This window comes from Sabethes cyaneus, chromosome 3, assembly GCF_943734655.1.
Source record: "Sabethes cyaneus chromosome 3, idSabCyanKW18_F2, whole genome shotgun sequence".
Lineage (NCBI taxonomy): Eukaryota > Metazoa > Arthropoda > Insecta > Diptera > Culicidae > Sabethes > Sabethes cyaneus.
Window position 1 is genome coordinate 14134392 of NC_071355.1, and position 23250 is coordinate 14157641.

Sequence of the window (23250 nt, forward strand, 5' to 3'; positions counted from 1 at the left end):
CTCTGGTCTTTTACAGAGAAAACAGATGTTATTCAATATTACGGCTGTTACGGGTACCTCTTATATACCGTATATACAACTATTGTCCGGTCACCAAGCTATTTCTTCAAAAGTATCCAAGACATGTTTAGATCTAGTCAAAGTTAACCCAGCTATATTGTAGATAGACGTCTATTGAACTAATTGTTGTATCTTGGTGTAACTTGAGGTCATATAACCCATCATGCGTCTTCAAGTTAAAGAACTGGCCACTTTGTCGGTGGATACGGAACTTACTCAGTCATTGAGGCTCAAGTACATGATTTAACTTTCATCGTATATTCGGAACTGATTAGGCGAATCCAACCATAATCAATAGCGACATATTGGACATTATTGCTTTTCATTTCGCGGTTGTAAACTGACTGGTGCCAAAATTAGGTGCCGGTCTTACGCCCATACTGATTTCCAGTGTTGCAAGCCCGCGCTCGTCTGGTCTAATTTTCTCACACACGCGTTTTAGTTCTAACGAACACGCCGGCATGAGTATCTCCTACGGACTCTTGCTCTTATTTTTTCATGCACTGCGACCAGTTTTTGCGAGTGTGTACCGTAACCGCTCCTAATACAGCGCAGCTCCGAACTCTGCGCATTTTTCTTTATATAAGTATTTTTTAACGTTGTGCATAACTATGATCATTGCGTTATTTTTTTATAACTGTCTATTGAATATTACGCCATTATTGACAAACGGGCCATAATATTTGAGAGCGAAATAATTTAACGTGATATTGAAAGTATTTTATATGGCAGAAAACATCGTTGTTAGCACCAACGCTACGATTGTCCGTCTAGAAAATTAACAAATTTATGATCGAAATTCTTTGTAATGATCATTTGAACTTCGTTAAATGAAAAAAAAAACCTTACATGTACGCTTCTTTCTAAAACGCTTAAACGGTTTACCTGACTTCGGGTAAAATGAAAATACCAGGTAAATTGCAGGCGAATTCTCCCTATTTACCGAATTTGTTGCTTTTGCTCCGCTGAAATTAGTTGGGTAAAGGAAACACTTCTGTAATACTGTTAATTCAGATTTGAACTCATCTACGGTTTGATCTTCGGTGCCTTGAATGGAAAAATTTGCTGATTTCTTGTTGTGGGTACAATAATTTGGTTTTGAATGTCATAAACCGCTTATCTATTTATACAGAACAAAAAATCGTTATTCACCTCAATTGAACGATTATGTCGAACACAGGTCTTGAAATTATTTCGTTGGTAAAAATTGCCAGTTTATTATGTGACATTTAATTTTATTACCGTAATAATCCATGCACAAATTTTCGGGCTTCTTCATCGATATCCGTTATATTTTTAAGCTATTTATTATTTCCACCAACAAACCTTAACCGATATTGCATTCTCTGTGTAGAATAACAACAGCGCTAAAAGCAACGATGAAAAATCCACGCACCAGCAACAACAACCTGCAATCTCAGCCAAGCAACCAGCTTCGATGTGGATATCTTTCATCTAGTTTCATACTATGACAACTTATTCTCACGCCTCTCTCCTCTGTCCCTAGGCCAATCTCATTTTGCATCGATTTTCCATGTCGCCCCCCCTCCCCCCCCCCTCCCATCGTCATCTCGACACGAAACAGCAAATCCTAGAAAACTATCGCCAGCAAGTCTCCCACGGCCTGGCATAGGGCGCTCTTTGTGCATCGTCGCTTTTCCGCACGCTTTGCAGCCTCGGTGCGAGCTTTTCTAGCCGTTCGGCTAGTTCGATAGATAAAAATTTGCAACAGAGCCTCATGATTCGGTGGATGCATTTCGAGATATTCTCGCAGCAAACCCTCATTCCGACCGGAGGAAAAGTGCATTTCTTGGTGGGGGGCAAACTGGCCCCAGCTCAGCAGCACAAGCCACCATGGTGGGGGACCGGCGTTGCTACGACACGGTACGATGTCGTGCTGGCTGAACCCGGTTGGCCTTGGACGGTCTCCGAGCGGTACCGAAGCGGGGCAGACTAGTTTGTGCTTTTCTCTCGTGGAGGTGCCGAGGCAGCAGTTTTACTAGTACAGAGACAACGACCGGCTAGAGCCCGGAAGGGTTGATTGGGTTGCGGTAGGGAAAACTATTCGAGACGGGAAATGAGTAAATCTTCCCCAACAGCTCATAGCGATAAAACCGAAGCTTTTCTTAGCTGCTAGAATCACTTCGGTCGGAGGCTCTCTCGGAGGTTTTTTATGCACTCAGGGAAAACGAACGAACACTCAACGAGCGAAACGAAAGTACCTACCTACTTGATACTGCTTGTTGCCGTTGCAGCACAGCAACAGTGCAAAACAATTGCAACTGGTTGACATTGAACCGCCCGACGACGGTGCAAGCCCAAGCAGCCCTCGTTGCGTCACCGTTGTCGGCTGTAACGACGAGGTATGCAATTGATGTCTGGTGTCTTAGCAAAACAGTTTCAGTTCAGCTTCGAGGGATTAAAGTCGTCGATCTTTTGGGAAAGTAACTGCGAACAAAACTTTTCGTTATTCGAGGTTATAAAGCTTTTCTAAAATTTTGTAAATTTTTCTGCCACCACCGTGACGAATTTTGTGGAAAACTGCTTTCAGATATCATTTTTCTTGGAAAATTTACTTCAGAAAAAACTGTTTATGTTACAATAAGTGGTTCAATACTTCAATGTCTAAAATTATTGCGGACAAGACTCAATAGTTAAAATTCTTACTTACAAGGTCTTGTCCGCGATTATTTTTGATTTTTTGGTGTGTTGTCTAAAAAGGGAGGTAGATTTGGTCAACCATCATGGCGAAAGTATCAATAATATATTCGCCAAGATAAGTTTTAAAAATGGTGATTGGACGATGTCAACCTTGATTCCGCTGCAAAGAGATTGATGCCCACTGTGCTGAATGGAGACTCGTGATGTAAGATCCTACTTCACTTCCGTCGGCATAATGGATTTCGGGTGGCCATGAAAAAACTGTAGTACGTGCCAAAGACAATTAATGTCGCTCGACGGAAATCGAACTATTTACTTTGGTGCCGAATCAGCACACCGTGAAAATTCACATACAGCCTGACGCAATTAAAGCGACATCCATTTAGTACGTCACGCAAATTTTGAACAAATTTAACTACTCCTCCTGCTTGTCCCACATTCTTACATCCCCTCCCCCAACGCTCCAATAAAAAATACTATCATCCGGGGCGAGATTGGACCAAAAAAGCATATGTTTTTGTACTTTAGCTCAGTATAAACAGAATTTAGGAACTAAGTTGATTTATAACCTGTCCATATTTGCTAAATTGTTCAATTAACAACTACCGTAGAGATAACCGTAGAGTTAGTTACAATGAAACCTAATTTCACTGAAAGTGCATGAACTTTGGCACAATCTCACCCCTTCTAGGGGGTGACATTGTACCAAAAGCATAAAGTTAAGGTAAATACCTAAACAATGAGCATTTGCATGTGTATAAGCAATACACATAAATATCAGTATAAAGTAGTTCATATGGGGCCATCCATGAACTGAGTGGACTATTAGGGGCAGGGGTCGGCCAAAACAACGCATCATACAAAAAATATGAACGAAAATAACCCGGAGAGGTCTGAAATAACTAAAAATGAGTTCGTAGTCAATGGGGAGCCTTTATATAGCCTGTAGCGTTTCTAGGGTTAACAAGGGAGAGAAGTAGGGAGGACGTGTATCCTAAGAGGGCTTACCTACTTGATCATTTATGTGCCCACGCCCCCCGAGCACTCGCAGGTCGTCCTCAAGCATTATCCACGTTTCACGCTCGTAGACAACAACTGGTCTAATAAGCGTCTTGTATCAGGATGCACTTTGTATTGTCGTTACCAGTAAGCCAAGGTAGACAAATTAATCGACTACCTCTAACTCATCGTCGTCGATCGTTACATTACTGCCCAAGCGGCGTCGGTCGGCCTCGATTCTACCGGCCAGCATTTACTATGGCTTAAACGCTTTTAACCCAATCTTTTCTGCTTCGTGCTTTAGTCTGATGTACTGTTCAACCACCGCCACAAATGTTCTGCCGATAATATCCATGTCATCAGCTCAGCAGACGAATTGACTGGATGTTTTGAAGATCATATCATATGCGGCTTTGAAGTCAACGAACTAATGATGCGTGGGAACTCTGTATTCTCGGTCCTTTTGGAAGAAGTGCCAAGATCGCTCCTGCCGTATCAAGAAGTTCTCTCCACTGTACTCGTTCCTGGGATATTCATCGTCAATTCGTTGAGTGTCTCGACGCATCCATATAAATCTTACTTACTTTTTACGACTAAATTTTGGGGGCGCCATTTTAAGGGTTTGCGTGTAGCTACAAATGGGCTTGCGCCGGCCCTGCAAGGAGCTCCTCAGTGGTGTACCCAATCATGCTCTGTAAATTCTAGAAGAATAAGTGAGTCCTGTTCGCACATGTGTGGTTAAAATAAAAAGTTGTCATTCAAAAAATTTAACTATTTGTGTAAAAATGCTTCAGTACGCTAATTATACGTATACGTCTCTTAAAATGAAAGCTAAATTACAATTCCTCGAATAAATTTTCCATTTGAAATTTTTTTCATGTGGCGTCACACAACTGCATTAACCACCCCCTCCTCTCCCTATAAGCGTGATGTAATTTATGGATGGTCCCTTTGTACCTTAGAATTTTTTGACAAGTTACGCGCGAAACCTATCATCTATCAACATTAACAACAATAATTTGTTTGTGACGCATATGTTGATGTTTTGACTTATAGTCTTTGAAAAAGATTTTTGTACGAGAAATATTCACAAAAATTTAATATTCTGTTTTACCCACCATAAAATACCTTTCCCTTGTAGGCGTGGTACGATCACTTTAACTCAATTTTGATTCATTTCACTGAATCACACATACCACCCAGCTAGCACTAAGTAAAGCTTGGTAAAGTGGACCCAAGTTGATTTTCTGTCGTATACAGGGTGCTCCATCTTTTATGTCGGTATGAAAACATTGAATAACTTTAAGAAAAAACTACAAGGTATACAGCCCTAAGGGTTGTACGAAAGGGTGACGTAGGACTGTGTCATATAATACTCATTACATTGATAACATGTTTTAATCGATGAAGTAAAACTTTATGTCTGATCATTAGATCAAAGACTAATGCAAACTGCATTTATGGCATATGCATATTTGAGTATCTGTGAGTATCATTGTTTGAGTGTTTATTTGTAAAAGAAGAGCGAAATAATCTGATTTAATTCTTCATTGAATCAATAGTGGTTTTAAAAAAACCGTTTGAAATTGTTTGGTGGCCCTGAAAAGAACTATGTTTGAGCTGATAGCACTTCTTAAAAATTAGTACTATAATTACTGTTGCCAATATATAGATGGATGTCGCTATTCGGTCCTTTAGACTCTAGGATGATGGTTGCCCGCTAATACAGGAGTGATAGGAAATACCAAATTACTGTAAAGTAGAAATGGATTAGTTTTATCAAAATATTGACCGTCCGTCAGTGCGATCGTGCGATAAATGAGCAGACGGCTATTTTATAGTCACTGGCACTGCTGTTGCTACTTGTAAGCTAGTGTAGGTGTGGGAGAAACCAGATCGGCTGCTGCTGCTGCTCAAATAAGTATCCGAATGGAACGTTAACCATTTAGAAGGTGTAGAAAAATCTTTCCATTCTTCGATTACTATAGCTCTTATAAGAACTGTTTAAGACCACAATGGCCTGCTGCTGAATTTGCTGCCCGTCAGTCGATCCGTTTCCATTTGCCTTCAGTGTTGGTTTGCGATAATTGCCATTGAAACTGCCGCCAAAATGCCATCGGGTATGCCTCGAATCGCCATTAATTGCCGCAAAAGTCTTTGGATTTGCATCCAATTGCCGGTGTTGCCGCCAAAATGCCATCGTTTTTACCTCCAATTGCTGTCGGTGTTGCCGCCAAATGCCGTTGGTTTCGCCACCAATAGCCGTGGATGATAAATACTGACCGTCCGTCAGTGCGATCGTGCGATAAATGAGCAGGCGACGAACCAAGTGTACCATTTTATAGTCACTGGCACTGTCGCTGCTACTTGTAAGCTAGTGTAGGTGGTGGAGGAAACCATATCGGCTGCTGCTGCTTAAATGATTGTCCTACACTGATTGAGCAAGCAATCGAACAATTTCGCATGTCTGCGATGGGGATAATGCAAAATGTAACGTAAAGTGCATCGTGTGGGATTCGCGTTGGCCATTGCCCGCTGATTCCGCTTGTCTTCGGGGTCGGTGTTGCTGTCAATAGCTGACACCGATTGGAAAAGGGGTGTGGCTTACAAAGTTGTCTCAAAGATTATCATTTGGGTCCAAATCCTTTGGTGTATCTAATTGTCGTCCGTGCCTGTGAAGCTAGGCGATCACAAGGGAAATGTATGGGAAAATTCGACCTTAAAACTTTACACACATTTTCACTATTTAGCGTATAAAAAATTATTATTAATATGTTACTATAAAATTGCTGGACATTTTATCTATCCAACGACATATTAACTATTATGTTTCGTTCAGTAGTATAGTAGCTATTAGCGTTTGAAATATTTCATTCAAACGTTACACTTCTATTTTTCGTTTTTACAAAGTGCTACCCAGTCCCAGTATAGTAAACAAAGACGTAGTCCTACGTCAAAACAACCGATTTCTATTAGTTATGCATTTTTATTTATTTTGGTTCCTTAAAATTTTCTTGGTTTAGTTTTTGAAAACAATATCAATTAAGTGACCACCTCTATTAGAAATTACAAATTGACTCCTTTTTTCCGCGTTTTCCATTACTATTTTGAGCATTTCGGGTGCTAGAGCGTCGATTTCCGTACGAATATTTGCCTTGAGCTCGTCAATAGTTTGTGGCTGGTTGGCGTAAACCTTGCTTTTCAGATAACCTCACAAAAAGAAGTCCGGCGGGGGGGGGGGGGTTAAATCAGGTGATCTGGGTGGCCAGTCAATATCGCCTCTTTTTGACACCAGACGCATCGGAAATTTTCGTTGCAGAAATTAGATTGTTGAATTCGCAGTGTGGCATGGTGCACCGTCCTGTTGAAACCAGTAACCTTCTAGACCTTTTTTGGGCATTCGTGGGCAGACATAATGAGCCAACATCCACCGATATCGATTTCCATCGACAGCTTCATTTTCTTTGAAAAATTATGAACCAATAATGGTTTTGGCGCAAATCCCGGCCCACACGGTTATTTTCCGGTCATGCAAGGGCGTTTCGCGAATCTCGTGAGGATTCTCCGTTCCCAAAATACTTCAAATATTCACTTTAATTCTAGAACGTGGAATGTGATAGTCGAATCCAGAAGAAACTCTATTAAAGGTTTGCTGCAGACCGATGACAGCACCGTGGGTTCCGTAATTAGTACGTCGAACAGGCAATCTGAAGAAGGCACTATCGCGAAGAGCTCGAGAGCGGACGTTGATATTTAATTCGCCGAGAAGCGAAGGGCAATCGATGTGATTGGTTAGCAGATCGGCAATCAGCGTAGCACGTGAAAGGTTACGCCTCACTTGCAGTGAGTCAAGGCCTATAAGCTGTGCACGACTTTCGTAACTTGATAGCTGGTGTGGATTATTCCAGGGTAACCGCCGAAGAGCATATCGAACAAATCTTCGTTGGACAGCTTCAATCCTGTGTACTCCATTAAGGTAATGAGGGTTCCAAATTACCGAGCAATATTCAAGAACTGAACGAACGAGTGAACAGTAGAGTGATTTCAGGCAGTAAATGTCCGTAAAATTCCTAGACACTCTCATTATGAATCCCAAGCAACGAGATGATTTCCCGATTACATATGAAATATGCTGCTGGAACGATAGTTTGCTATCTAATAGCACACCTAGATCTTTAATGCAGTTAGTCCTTCCAATGCTTGTATCTAAAAGCTTGTAGTCGAAAGAGATAGGTTCTTTTTTTTAAAAAATTGGCCTCGGTTGAAATTGGCCTCGTCAGTCATCAAAATTGTATTCCAAAAATTAGGCTCAGCGTCAACCATTCGAGCGACTGTTTGGCCTAATTCTAAGCGACGTTGACGGTCTGTCGGCAAAATTGTGGCGTTTCCAAAACATATCTAATGAAAGAAATCGGTTGGTAAATATGAAAGTTATACAGCGTTTACATACCGACATAAAAGGTGGAGCACCCTGTATAATGATAATAAACGACATACATACGATTTTCAGCACAAAATTGTACAGCAGCATGAAGCGAGTCGCGCTGAATCGGATATTATCGGATATTATTGTACATGTATATTTTATTACGTAAAGCTGATTTTTACCTTTTATATACATACTAGTTGAACCCGAATCTTACGGTTCGAAAAATATAAATGTCTGTTCAGAATTTCGAAAATTACGGATACATTCCATTCGCCAGTGTTTGCGAAGATGTTTAATGTTTGTATTAGTTCTTAGAGTTCTTATATTGCGTAATATAGCTCTAAGATGTTGTACATAAAAGAGTCATAGCCGCAAACTGAAACATAGTTTTTATGGTCGTATTGGATTTTATTTAACTGAATAAAAACTTCTGGCTGTTTGCAACATTTATGTAGTCTGATTAGAGTAGAATGTTGCTTAGAAAATTCTTGATCGTTTGCTATCACTAACTCATTTTTTGAACTTTTGCGACTTGGTCCGGTCTGATTTAACACCCACTATATGATATCGCGACAAGCAATCGAGTTGAGCAAGCGAGTCGAGCAGTCGAATCAAGCAATCGAGTCAAGCAGTTGGGTCGAGCAGTCGAGTCGAACAGTCATGTTGAACAATCAAATCGAGCAGTCTAGTCGAGCACTTGAGTCGAGCCGTTGAATAGAATGGTTTAGTCAAGCAGTCGGATTAAGCGGTTTAGTTGAACAGTTGAGTGGAGCAGTTCAATCGTGCAGTCGAGTCGAGCAGTTCATTCGAGCAGTTAAGTCGAGCAGTCGTTTGAGCAGTTGAGACCAGCAGTCCAATCGAACGGTTTATTCGAGCAGTTGAGTCGAGTAGTCGAGTCGAGCAGTCGAGTCGAGTAGTCGAGTCGAGTAGTCGAGTCTAGTAATCCAGTCGAGCAGTTGAGTCGAGTAGTCCAGTCGAGCAGTTGAATCATGCAGTATGCAGTTAAGTCAAGCTGTCGAATCGAGCAGTCTAGCTGAGTAGTTAAATCAAGCTGTTCAGTCAAGCAGCTCAGCCGAGCAGTTGAGTCGAGCAGTCGAGTTGGGCAGTTGAACCGAGCAGTCGAGTCGAGCAGTTGGGTCGAGCAATGCAGTCGAGCAGTTAAGTCGAGTAGTCAAGTCGATCAGTTGAATCGAGTAGTCGAGTCGCGCAGTTGAATCGAGTAGTCTAGTCGAGCAGTTGAGTTGAGCAGTCTAGTCGAGCAGTTGGGTCAAGCGGCTCAGTCGAGCAGTTGAATCGAGTAATTAAATCGAGCTGTCGGGAAGAGTGGCTAAGTAGAGCAGTCCGGTCGAGCTGTTGAATCAAGCTGTCAGTTGAGTCGAGCAATCAAATCGAGTAGTCTAGCCGAGTAGTTGAATCGAGCAATCGAGCTCAGTCGAGCAGTTCAGTTAAGCAGTTGAGCAATCGAGCAGTCCAGCAGTCGACCAGTGAGGTGACTGAGAATACAATCCATTGCTACGAAAGCATAACGTCCTGTCAGGGACCAGTTTTTAGTTACCGATAAGCCTCTTATGACGTCCTGTCAGAGACCTGGTTTTCGGTACAGACATAAGCCTCTTATATAAATAGATGAAAATGCTAGCTTTGCCAAACCACTTTAGCCAAACAGAATTTGAAACAGTGATCGTCTGCTGGCTCAAGACATATCTGATTAACCGCAGCCTTTCAGTAAAGCTAGGCTGTACCGAATCGTTTAGTTTCTGCAACCGGTCCAGCGTCCCACGGGGAAGTAATTTAGGACCACTACCTTTCATCATTTACATCAATCACGTTTATTTCGTTATCTCGCCGGAACGCGCTCACAAACGAGCCCGAGGTGGGCGGCAACGGCGGAAGCAGTTCTTCGATGAACACATCAATGGTGAAGTTACAGAGCGGAAGTTATCCTAGGAATGCCCATGATAGTAATGTCCTAGTACATGATATCCAAGAAGCCAAACAAAAAATCGGGTTGCCCAGCAAAACCGCTGGTAAGGACCGCAACGGCTCTACACTGGGCTATTCCCAAAATTTGAGAAGAGGAGAAGCTACCAGAGGAATGGATGAAAGGTGGTTTGTCCCATCTGCAAAAATCATGATCGGCTCGACTGCTGCAACTGGCGAGCCATAACGCTAGTAAACGCCAACTGCAAGGTACTCTCCCAGATGCTGTTACACCGGCTGTCCTCGATAGCACAGGGTTTCGTAGGGACTTACCAGGCGGGCTCACGAGGGTCACTCACCATCCGACAGATCTTGCAGAAATGTCGGGAGTTCAACGCGCCCACGCATCACATCTTTATTGATTTCAAAGCAACATACATACAGCAACATAAAGCCGTGACGCTGCTCCTGGTGGACAAACGCGCCCTTGCCGTGTTCGAGTAAAAGGTACTGCGAACGAAATTTGGTGAAGCACAAGCTGAAAGCGGAGAGTAGCGAAAATGTATGAATCAGGAGCTTTAGGCACTGCTTGGAGAAATATCCATCGTACATCTGCCAAAAGTCAGTAGGCTATGGTGAGCCGGACACCTCGTACGAATGCCGGAAGACAATGCGACAAAAAAACTGGTCTCTTCAACAACACCACCGGCACCAGGAACAGTGGGGCTCAACGTGCGCAAGATGACTCGACCAGGTCGAAAGCGATTTGCGATTTCTGAGAGGACTGGGAAATTGGTAACGCGAGTGGTCCAAGATCGAGTGAAATGGAGACGATTGCTTGAAACAGCACGAGCTGCTGACGAAGACGCCGGAATGCAAACCACTATTAGCGGATGATTGGAAAAAAATCTTAGTTGTACGATCTGCAAAGGACTACAAACAGCTACAAGACCAACTCACGGACTGGTGTAGTATGAACAACTTTACTGTAAGCATCACCATATGTCAGATCAATTCAATTATATAATATACCATTGTGATATACTTGGTTAAGTTTGGGAAATTTATATTTCTGTAATTGTATTTATTTATATATCTAGTATTTATCTAGACGTGTATGTTTGTAATTGTATGTAGGTTATGACTATCTATGCAATTTCCCCGGAAATAGATTAGCTGCCACAGTACAGCGGTCAGCCTTCAATTTTTGCGCCAAATCATGATCCGAGAAGTTGAGATCAATCTTGACTTTCTTAATGATCTTCAACTGCAGTTGTCGATAAAGGATTCCACTCCGATGCATGGTTTGCACTTGGTTTGCAGGCGTAAGAGTTTCCTTGTACCCTTTAATCCTTCGCGTTACAGTAGTTTAAATATAATCCAGCCAGCTCCTAAGTTGTCGCTGATGGATTTTCGAAGGGGTTGTGCACAATTATTTTTATTATTTCCTGCTGCAAGATGAATATTTAGTAACCAAGTTAATTTTAATCTGTGAAAAACATACACCAAGCGGACCTGTTTACAAACAAAAAAAATCTGCCAAAAGTTTGCATATCTAATCACTGGGAACGCTGCTATCGCCAAAATGAAGTACCACAATTTTATCATAAATTTTATGAATTGAAGTGAATTTATTTCCATTAGAGTCGATGAAGGTTGGCAGATTTATTGGCTTTGGACTTAATCATGCTTTATAATTGAGCTTTGAAAAGAATTAAAGCAATCTGATTAGTAATAGTCGGTTTTAATCACATATTTCACAGGTCACTAAAGGGCCATTTCTTCTTCAGAAGACATAATACAAATGATGAGGCTTAAAAAATGCGATGCTTTCCGGTTTACCATTCCGTAGGAGCGATCAATGCGCATTCCCCTGATGGTGCCTAGCACCTAGCAAACGAGGTTAGAAAATGCATCTCCTCCGAAAAGAAACGCACACAAAACAGTTCCTCCCCTTCTTCGGTATTAAAAAATGCAACTTTTCGCCTCCCTCTTTTTTTCTTCAATTTTTATTTTTCTCCAGCTCTCTGCCAGCTAGCAGAGGCTCATACATTCGAGAAAGCAATCGTTCATCGAAAGCCACTTCATCTGAGCTGCAGTCTTTTGCCGGCCGCAAAATAAGCCCAACCAGCCAGCCAGTCAGCCAGCCACGCACGCACGCACTCACACACGTGGCCCGGCGGAGAGAGCGCTTACGATGCATTGCAGCGAGGCTGAGGCGGAAGAAAAAGAAGATTCACTTTTATCTTTTCCTCGCCGCTGGCCTAGGGTCGCATATCTCGGGAGAATAGATATTGTAAAATAGATAAAAAAAGTCCAACGCAAACGACGAACGGATCGAGTTCGACTTTTATCGATGAGATTACCATTTTAGATACCGAAAACCGTTTTATTGATCTTTAAAAATCATCCCTTCGTTCGCCTTCTTGCGGAAAAAAGAACAACAAAAAGGGTGAGAAATTCCATTCCGTGGGAATTTTTTATCGATCCACATGTGTACGGCCAGGAGAGAAGCTTCACCGGAAGGTACGTTTTTTCCTTTCCGAAAGGACTTACTTTTTGGGTTGTCGAAAAATAAAACAAGGCAGGCAGACGCAAAGAGAAAAACAAAAACCGTACTACCCCTTCGAAAAACTTTTAATTTTCAAACCTTGCTAGCAGCATGCCATGATTGGTAGCATGCAGGAAGGGAAAGTCGTCCGTTGCTCGAACCGAGCGAGTGAACTGAAAAGGAGGTAGAAAGGGTAGACTTTTTTTTCGGTTTTTTCTACTTCCGGTAATCGTATTAATATAGCATAACTAGAAATAAGTGCTTTTAGAGCTGCCAGTCGGCAGCATTGGTTTTGTGAGTATGCTGGAATGAAAGCAAAAGCAACCGGATAGAGAATAGAAGAAGGTAGAGCACGTATGGCTTCAGAACCAGTGCCAGTGCTTGCACTGGCATGGGAGGAGGGTTCGTGTGAAGTTTCCCGTCGAGTGCGTACGGAGTGCAGATGCTGCCGCCGTTGATGAGTGGTGTATAAGCAAATTGGAAGAAATTTTCGATAATTTATTCGAAACTCTGTTTTTAACAGAGAAGCATGTTGAGTGGAAGGTGATTCTGCACCTCCGTTCTTCGGATGCACCCGAAAGATCCCGGTGCACGTGTGCTGCGTGGTTGTCGAAAATTGCCAAGGGTCGGGAAAGCCGGGCGGGTGGAGGGATATGCCCGATTAAAATGCATTTAAGTCAGCCTAAGCGTGATAACAATTATACCTATGAGAAAAGAATATCAAGTTGTTTTCTCATAAGGGATAAGTCTCAGAATATAACGAATGATGTAAAACGTAAGCAATTTTTAAGTTTCACATTCAACAACAGAAAACAGAAAACAGAAAACAGAAAACAGAAAACAGAAAACAGAAAACAGAAAACAGAAAACAGAAAACAGAAAACAGAAAACAGAAAACAGAAAACAGAAAACAGAAAACAGAAAACAGAAAACAGAAAACAGAAAACAGAAAACAGAAAACAGAAAACAGAAAACAGAAAACAGAAAACAGAAAACAGAAAACAGAAAACAGAAAACAGAAAACAGAAAACAGAAAACAGAAAACAGAAAACAGAAAACAGAAAACAGAAAACAGAAAACAGAAAACAGAAAACAGAAAACAGAAAACAGAAAACAGAAAACAGAAAACAGAAAACAGAAAACAGAAAACAGAAAACAGAAAACAGAAAACAGAAAACAGAAAACAGAAATCAGAAAACAGAAAAATAGAAAACGGAAAAAAAGAATACAGAAAACAAAAAGAAGAACAGAAAACAAAAAAAAAGAAAACAGAAAATTAGTAAAACAGAAAAACATTAAAACCGAAAATAGAAATACCGCAGAGCAGAAAAAAACCAAAACGGGAAAACAGAAAATAGAAAAAGCAGAAAAACAAAAAGAAACAGAAAAACTAAGTAAACAACAGTGAAACAGAAATATAGAAAAACGAAAAAGCTAAAAAATTGCAAGAGAAAAACAAAAAAAAGGAAGCTGAAAAACTGGTCATCTGAAAACAGAAAACCAAAAAGCAGAGAACCAAATTAACGAAAACAGAAAGATAGAAAAACAATGAAACAGAAAAAATGTAGAATCAAAAACCAGAGAGCAGAAAAACAAAAAGAAAAGGAGAAAAGGGAAACAGACAAATGCAAAACTAAAGAAACAGGAAAACTAAAAAACTGAAAAGCAGAAGAACAGACAAACAAACAAAAAAAAAACAACAAAAATCAAGAACAGGAAATTTGAAAAACTGAACCTAGAGAAGCAGAAAGACAAAAAAATAGAAAAATAGCAAACCAAGAATACAAAAGCCAGTAAAACTGAAAAATAAAAATAAGTGAAAGAGCAGCAAAATAAAGTAAAAAGACAAATAGAAGAACAGAAAAAGTAAATACAGCACAAAACAGCAAAATAGGAAAGCAGGAAAAACATAAACAGAAAAATAGGAATACAAAAACAGAAAATCTGAGAAACTGAAAATCAGAAAACTAGGAAAACAGTGAAGCAGAAGAACTGAAGAACAAAAACTACAAATAAAACAGAAAAACGGGAAAACAGGAAAAACAGCAAAATAAAAAAACAGAAAAACAAAATAAAACAAAACATAAAACTATAAACTGAAACTCAGAGAAGCAGAAAAACAAAACAAAAAAAATAGAAAAATAGAAAAACCGATAAACTGGAAAGCAGAGAAGCTGATTAACAAATAAAAGAGGAACCGAGAAAAAGTAATACAGTGGACTCTCGGAAGAGTTAACTCTCTGAAAAGTTAATTGTTCAGATAAGTTAAGCGAATATCAGCTCCCATGCAACGCTCTAAAAAGTTAATTTTTGCCTTAACTTTTCTGAGAGTTTGAATTTATTGGTTTTTAAAGCGTTCGTCCACATACGTGTGTTTACCTTTTATCTTTATTTCTCATTTTTCGGTTTATTGTCGCCTTTCCACAGTTTCATACAAAGTCATAACTGTGATTAAATTAAATTCTTGTACCAGACAGTTGCAACAATAGCTCAATACGGGCACATAGTTACTTCAGGATTATTGATAACATACTGGAAAAGCGCCAACTCAGATTGAATTTTAAATGCAAAAGAAGGAACAGCAAGGAACTAAAATAAGCACGAACATTATCTAAGCGCAGACTACGAAAAAACAAAAGTAAACTAGTGTTACCGACTATTTTAAACTTACTGAAAGCAACTAAGTATTATTTCATAGAGGTCTTGCTCGATATTTCTTTCCATTACAACTTCCAAATATCCCGGAATGCATTTTTCGCAGTTGCATTTATCATTTTCGATGATTTTTCAGACTACTCGGAAAAGTTAATATTTCGGAAAAGTTAATCGACCCATTCCCCAATCGATTAACTTTTCCGAGAGTCCACTGCAAAACAGAAAAAACATGTGAGATAGAAAAACAGTAAAACAGAAAAAATAGAAAATAAAAATATTAAAAAACAGGAGAACAGAAACAGAACAAAAACAGAAAAACTAAAAAACAGGAAAACAGAAGAAAGTCAGAAGAAAGTCAGAAACAAAAAACCAAAAGCATATGAAACAGTTGCTCAGAAAAACCGAAAACTGAAGAGCAAAGAAAATTAAAAAATAGAAAAATAGGAAAAACAGAAAATGTAAAAACCGAAAAACTGAAAACTAAAAAATTATAGGGTATTGTCGTTATCGTCGGGCCACTGTTATGGTCGGGCCATCACGATTTTACAGTTTTAGTAACTCATGATATCTATGATACAATCATTGTAAAATTTCTTACTGTGATAGCTAACTTTTCACAATAATGTGAGTTTCAATCGTGTATTCAAAACACCCGTACTGAATTCAGTGACTAAATCTTCCAAAAAAAGTTTTCCACGCGCAATGAACTTTTCTTCAGGAAACAATTCATGAAATGCAATTATCGAGATAAATTTTGAAAATGTATGAAGTGTGTTGTGCTGCACACGTAGACTATAGAAAAATCTCCTCCAGTAAGGTGTTTGGGAAGGCTAAGGTGAAATACTAGAAAAGCGCTATTTGTACAGGTCGGGTCACTTGAGTAGTCATGGTTGGGCCACCATAATTTTAAGCGCAGAAGCGCAATAATCGCTAGAGAATGTCAGTCACGTAAAATGTGATGAAATGAAGCAAAATTAATACGATAAATACTTAGATTTTTGTTCTTATTTCATTGTAGTTGTACAATTCGGAAAAGGCAATTGTAGCAATACTGATTTTACAAGATCGCCAAAATTTCGCAAGAATGCAATTGAAAATAGGGTATTTGTGCATATATGAGCCGTTGTTCACGGAATTCATTCTTTTCATGCCTCTATATAGAATTTCAATACGTATGTCTTAGATTTTCTGCGGTGGCCCAAGCTGTACAACATGGCCCGACTATGACAACATTTTTTGTCTTCACGTAAATGCCTATAACTTTTTTATTTTTCAAGCAATCAGTTCAAAACTTTCCGGAAATATACCTTATTCTTAGACCTTTGCAACGATGTATTTAGATTTCCAAAATTCCTTTTGAAACGAAAGTTATGGGCGAATTCCAAAACGTGGCCCAACCACGACGACACTCCCCTAGAAGAAACGCCAATTAGGCCATTGCAAATTATTTTTAAAGTTTTTGTCGCGCCGCATCCCCCCCCCCTCCTTGGAAATTGGCTTGAGAAATCGGACGGAAAAAAAATAGTTTGTAGGATACGAGTTAATTTTTTTTTTATAAAATCAATTGTCTGTGGATTCTACAGCCTAAAAAACTCGAAAACTGAATGTATGAGTTGAAATAACGCTTCTAGCATGAAACAGAAATGGAAATCCAAACTATAGAATTTCCGAAAATCGACTAAAAAAATTATCTTTCGTTTTTGTCCTTTTTCGTAGATTTTTTCATGGAATATAATAACGTATAGGTATATGAAAAACAAGAATAGATTTAATTTTCACGTTTATACTTTGAGTAAAAATGCCTAAAAGCCATATTTTTTTTGCTCAATTAAAAAAATCTCTTTGTTTTTTACGCTCCACTCCCCCCCCCCCCCCTTCAGTAGCACAACACCGGAAGAACAAAAATTTTATGGAATATTTGTAATGACCCTACAGAAAAATATAGAAAAAGAAAAATTTAAAAGTAAAACAACAAAAAAAAGTTAAAAATCAGATATACGAAAAACCAAAAAAACCAAGGAAAATAAAAAAACAAAAATGATGAAAATTAGAAAACCCAAAAAAACTGAAAACAAATACCAGGAAAGCAGGAAAAACAAAGACAAAAATCAAAACCAGAAACTGAAAAACAAGAAAAAAACAGGAACACAGAAATTAAAGATCAAAAAAGCAGACAAACAGAGAAGCAGAAAAACTGAAGAACGAAAAATTATTAAAAACAAAAAAAAACAGTACGACAGCAAAATAGCATACACAAAACAGAAAAATAAAAAATAAAAATAAAACAAAAAAAGCAAATCAGCAGAGCTGAAAAACTAATACTCAGAGAAGCAGAAAAGCAAAACGAGTTAAAGTGAAAAACTGTAAACCAGAGAAGCAGAATCACACAAAACAGCCGAGTAAAAGCAAAAAAAAACAGAAAAATAGGAAAACAAGAAAGATAGAATATAATAAATACCAAAGAACAGAAAACAATTCCATAGATTAACAGTAAAACAGAACAAGTTGAAAAACAGAACAGAAAATTAGAAAAACTAAGAATTGAAAAACCAAAAAAAATCCGATAAAAAAACAACCGAAAAACAGATGAACAGGAAAACAGAAAAACAAAAAGCAATGCAGGAATATAGAAAACAACAAAAAGGAAACGGAAAACGAAAAATACAACACGGAAAAGAGAAAATGGTATTTCATGGAAAAGATTTTACGAGTTGTTACATTAAGAACCAGACCAGTTTTCATTAAGAACACATTTTCAGATTTTAATTATACACCCTTACTGTCCCATAAGATAGGGAATTGTCGTCGTGGTTGGGCCACTTTTTAACGTTTGTCCATAACTTCCGTGTCAAAATGAATTTCGGAAATCTAAATACATCGTTGCAAAGGTCTAAGACTAAGGTACATTTTTGGAAAATTCTGAACTGATTACTTGAAACATAATAAAGTTATAGACATTTACGTGAAGGCAAAAACTGTTGTCACAGTCGGCCATGTTGTACAGGTTGGGCCACCGCTGAAAATTCAAGAAATACATATTGAAAATCTATATAGAGACACGAAAAAAATAAATTCCATGAAAAACGACCCATATAAGTGCAAATACCTTATTTTTAATTTACCTTTTTTGCAAAATTTTGGCGATCTTATAAAATCAATATTACTACAATCACCTTTTACGAAGTGTGCTACTACAATGAAAAAACAACAACAGTCTAGGTTTTTATCGTATTAATTCTGCTTGTTCTCATCAAATTCCACTTGACTGATGTTCTCTAGCGAATATTATGCTTCTGCGTTTAAAATTATGGTGGCCCAACCATGACTACACAAGTGGCCCAACCTTCACAATAAGCGCTTTTGTGGTATTTCGCTTTACCCTTACCCCAAAAACCTCACTGGACGGCATTTTTCTATAGTCTTCATATGGAGCATGAATCATTTCATGCATCGTTTCATGAATCATTCCTTGGAGAAAAGTTCACTGCGCCTGGAAAATATTTTCTGTAAAATTCACATCACTGGATTCAGTAAGCGTATTTTGAATAGACGATTGAAACTCACAATATCATGAAAAGTTAGCTGTCACAATAAGAAGTTTTACAATGCTTGTACATAGATATCACGAGTTACTAAAAGTGAAAAAAATCGTGGCGGCCCGACCATAATAGTGACCCGACGCTAACGACATTACCCTACCTACGTAAAAAACTGACTCCACTTTACCATCAATGTAGCATTTTTTCACAGCTTTAAACAAAAAAAAACCATTCCTTTAAATTTGCATAAGTTCAAATAATTTTCTGGCACAGAATCAAGGCTTTTATAGAACAAATTTGCAACAACAATTTAAACAGTTTTTAGAATTTTTCTGATTATAGACTTTGATATATATTTTTCTCATCAAATGAAACATTGTAAGGTTCATAATCGCCGATGCGTAAACCTACACTACGTTCTCGTCGTTGAATATACTCATCAGATTCGTTTCACTAGTGTTACTATTAAGTTGTCGATTGATTCTATCCAGTAGTTTCCGCGTCGGTGTGCAATTAGAATAGAACAAACAGTTATAAGCTCTATCCCAAACTTGGAAAATGTAATTGGAACTATCGTCATCCGCTCTCATCTCGACTTGCTTATCAATATTCAGGTACTGAGCTTCGGAGTTATTGCCATTGAACGACTCCCAAGGGCTCTTATCACTACTGCTTTGGCTGACCTTAGTTGGAGTCCTAAAACCGAAACTATTAGCCAGTGAACGAAGTTGTTAGAGATTTTATACAAACCCATATTTAATGAAGTTACTAATACGTTCCACATTTCTCTCGCTTACCTCCCATTCCACCATAAAATCACTACGATTGATCAATGCTTCTTTTAAATTATACGGAGAAAATAAATATCCCAAATCATCGCCGTGCGTAGCTCCGTGATAACTCACATCCAAACTACCTTTATAGAACCTGTTTTTGTACTTCCCAAACTTTCCATCAAACTCGAATCGATAGTAGTAGATTGGATCCTGATAAGAATCACTTCCCCGCAACGTCCACAAAAGCTTTTTCACCGGATAGTACATGTTCACTAAGTCACTCAACTTCCCATAAAAGTGCCAACCAACCCCGTTCGGGTCCAGCTTCTGCGCAAGTTTAGCGGCTTTTCGCACTAATTCTAGCACCAGCCTTAACGATTCATGACCTTCACCATCGTGGTTGGGAAAGTTTTCGTCGGCTTCAAAATAGAACGCACTACTGAAGTAGGGAGTGAACTCACAGGCGGTCATTCCGATCATCAGCGGCACCTGATTGACCGGCTCCCCCAGAATCAACTCGTGGACAGGTTTCGTCACAAGCGCATCCTCACTGTCCTCCTGTTCGACTGTCGGCAGGAAGATTGGAAGACCAATTGTTGCGAATACAAACCTCCTGGCCTTCGGGTGGAACAGAAATAGGTCTGCAAAGGGAACGCTCATCAATTGTTCTTTTGAAGAAATATTAACGGCCTTCAAGTATTTTGGTGTGAAATCATCCGGCCTGTATATCATCGCCGAAGGCGCTAGTAACGATCCGGACATTGCAATCGCTCGATGAAACAACCCACTGAACTGTTCCAGATACAAGTAATAGGTGACGGAATGTGCTCCTACGCTCTGTCCGAGAACTGTGACATTATTTGGGTCACCTCCGAAAGGTTCAATGTACTGCTGCACCCATTGCAAAGCAACCAACTGATCCTTGAGTCCAAAATTGCCACTTATATTGTACTCCGGATAGTGAAGGAACCCTAGAACAAACAATCGGTAGTTGAACGAAACTACCAATATTTCCTGAAGAATGTTACAGTTTGCTAGTTATTCTACTCTAAGAGACAGTTCATTTGATTATTACGTTTTCTATCAGCAAGTCAACGCCAAACATATCCGTTTGAGGAGACCAAATCGCGTAACTTCCCCCGTGAATGTACACCATTACGGGAAACTTCTTCATAGTTTCATTCCTAGATGGTATCAACGGGCTGTAGACGTTCAGAAATAAACAGTCTTCATCTCCGTGTACGTAAAGAGCCGCCACAAGAGTATCCAGTTGGGCACAAATGTTTCCAACTTTGCCATATTGCTCGGTACTATTCGGAGCTCGAATAACGGGAGCCTAAAACAGAAAAACTTTTTTTCGTTTTTTTTTCTCGAAATCTATCCACAAGCTTCAACTACACACTTGAAAACGTAACGATCCAACCGGTGGCTCTGCGTACCTTATTCCCAGATATTCACAATAGGCTAAGCCATTGAACGTCCGATTTAGAACACCCACTCCAGCGGATCCATCGTCAAACTCTACACGACACGGATTCTCTTCTGGTTGTTGTCCGACCCCTGCAGTCGTTAGACTTAGTATAGTACTCCAAACAACGATCGAAACTATGACACTCATCGCAGGGCCAATCCTACACCAGAACTGGGAACTATTTGATAGCGGCACGCGGCATTCATTGTTGTTCCGCGTACAATTTTGTCGCTCGCTCGCTAGTTTCGTTTGAATTATAAATTGAACGAAAGCGTGCACATTCATCATTGCTACTAGACTAGACTAGAGACTAGGAGATTATGTATAGGAAATTCTAGCACATCAGTGCATGTCAGTCAGTGCAAGTCAAGTGCATCTCGATTCCCTCTGGTAAAGACCGACCCGGCACCGTTAAATGATAAGGGCAACAAGCTATTCGACGACAATGGACATGGTTGGTGCAACGTGTGTGTGCGCTGGTTACATGCTCGGGAGGTGCGAGATGCTCACGGGTACTGACGGGCAATTCTACTCAATGATTTGCTTAATTTTATTGTTTGCATCAAACTGACCGCCTGCAGCCAGGCATCTAGGCAATTCAAGCTCCATAGTTGAAAAGTATTTGTTGTATGCAAATGCATTGCTGTAGTAGAATTGCAGTTAGATGCAAGTTATATTTAATTTGCAGTTGAACTTAAACTTGGAATTATACTTAAAATTAGACTTGAAATTGGTGAATATTCATCATACTTGATTTTTGACATGGACAGGATCAAGGAATCAAAATATCATTCAAACGCAGAAATAACCGACAAAAACGAAGTGCCGTCATCCGGGGATACTTGCAACACTTTGGCGCATCGCGCTTTTGACAGCTCTAACGCATTTGTTTGTTAACATAACCATTTGTACCCAATGCCATTTTAAAGAAGGGATGTTTACCTATTGTTTAGTTAAGTTTAATCCATTACATCATTATTTTGCTTGTTTTTATACGATTGGAAAGTAATTTCACTTTCAGAGTAGGAAAAATTGATGTGCAAAGTTGCGTCAGTCCATTGACATGGAATTATTTTTTATTGTTTGGTTCCTGTACACAATAAGTGCATCATATAAGCTAACAAATAGCAACTTTGAGCTTTGTTTATATTTTGAACTTGGAGAAGAAACGATGAATTCGTGTTGTTACTTCCAATATGGCGCGGCTTGTAGCACTTGTAAAAAGAGAAATTATCGTAATAGACAGTATGTACAAAGTAAGTTTGCATCTGTACGATGTTAATTTGTCTACCACCATCTCCAGAAAAATTAAAATTGTGAAAAATTCCACGTGCCTTGAAACGGCAATTTGGAGTTCACCGACATGCTGCATTTTCACCGAATAACTTTAAAAAGGCGATAGACAAAATTGGGAAACAAAAAACGCCTCCAGTATCTCTTGTAACACCCCAACACCCCTATTTTCGGTTCATTCTACAGATTCATTTAGTTTATATTTTTTCTTAAAATCATAAATCAAAAGTACTGACCACTATACAAGTTTTGGCTACATACATTTGGACCTAAACGATATACTTCGAAAGTTATACTAAGTCAAAGTTCAAAAGTGTTGCAAGTATCCCCGGATGACGGTACACAAATTTTATGAATATCAAGCTAATGATAATAATGAGCATTAACGCAAGCAGAAGATGACTGTTAGGGGGATTGTCGTCAAACTACATAAATGCAATACATTTCAGATCCATTCGGTACGAGTTGACAATAGATTTATACTTTAACAGCTCATCATGCCGTGATCGGAATTAGAATCTCCCCTTATAATTGATGATCGGAATTAGGTGCACTGATACATCTTACTTTGATGCATTTTTTTAACTTTCGGTAAATAGTTTAGGTATTTTAGTATTTTTCCATGAAACATAATTGAAAATACTTGCTAAAGACACATACCGTGTAAATAAATATCAAAGCTATATTTGTCAGTGAGGACTCAAAGATGAATCATGCCTTAGGTGATCGGAATTAGGTGCTTTCACGGTACCAGAAATTAAAATTGAAATCGTACTTGACCTAGGGCATAAAATTAGACTTGAATTTGGATCAATTTGACCTTAAAGAATTTGACCTTTATTTCACATTGAATTGGAAATTTGATTTGAAATTGTACTAAAATTTATAGTGATTTG

At 39.1% G+C, this 23250-nt stretch overlaps 1 protein-coding gene across 1 annotated transcript; it reads right to left on the reverse strand.

The window, feature by feature from the left end:
- Positions 1-19163: 19163 nt before the first annotated feature.
- On the reverse strand, positions 19164-21260 carry LOC128742917 (juvenile hormone esterase-like). Its single transcript, XM_053839413.1, has 4 exons — positions 20993-21260; positions 20666-20926; positions 19565-20604; positions 19164-19510 (listed from the first exon to the last, which is right to left on the reverse strand). Exons 1-4 carry the CDS (start codon positions 21206-21208, stop codon positions 19222-19224), a joined length of 1806 nt encoding a protein of 601 aa, XP_053695388.1. The 5' UTR covers positions 21209-21260; the 3' UTR covers positions 19164-19221.
- Between the last annotated feature and the right edge of the window lie 1990 nt (positions 21261-23250).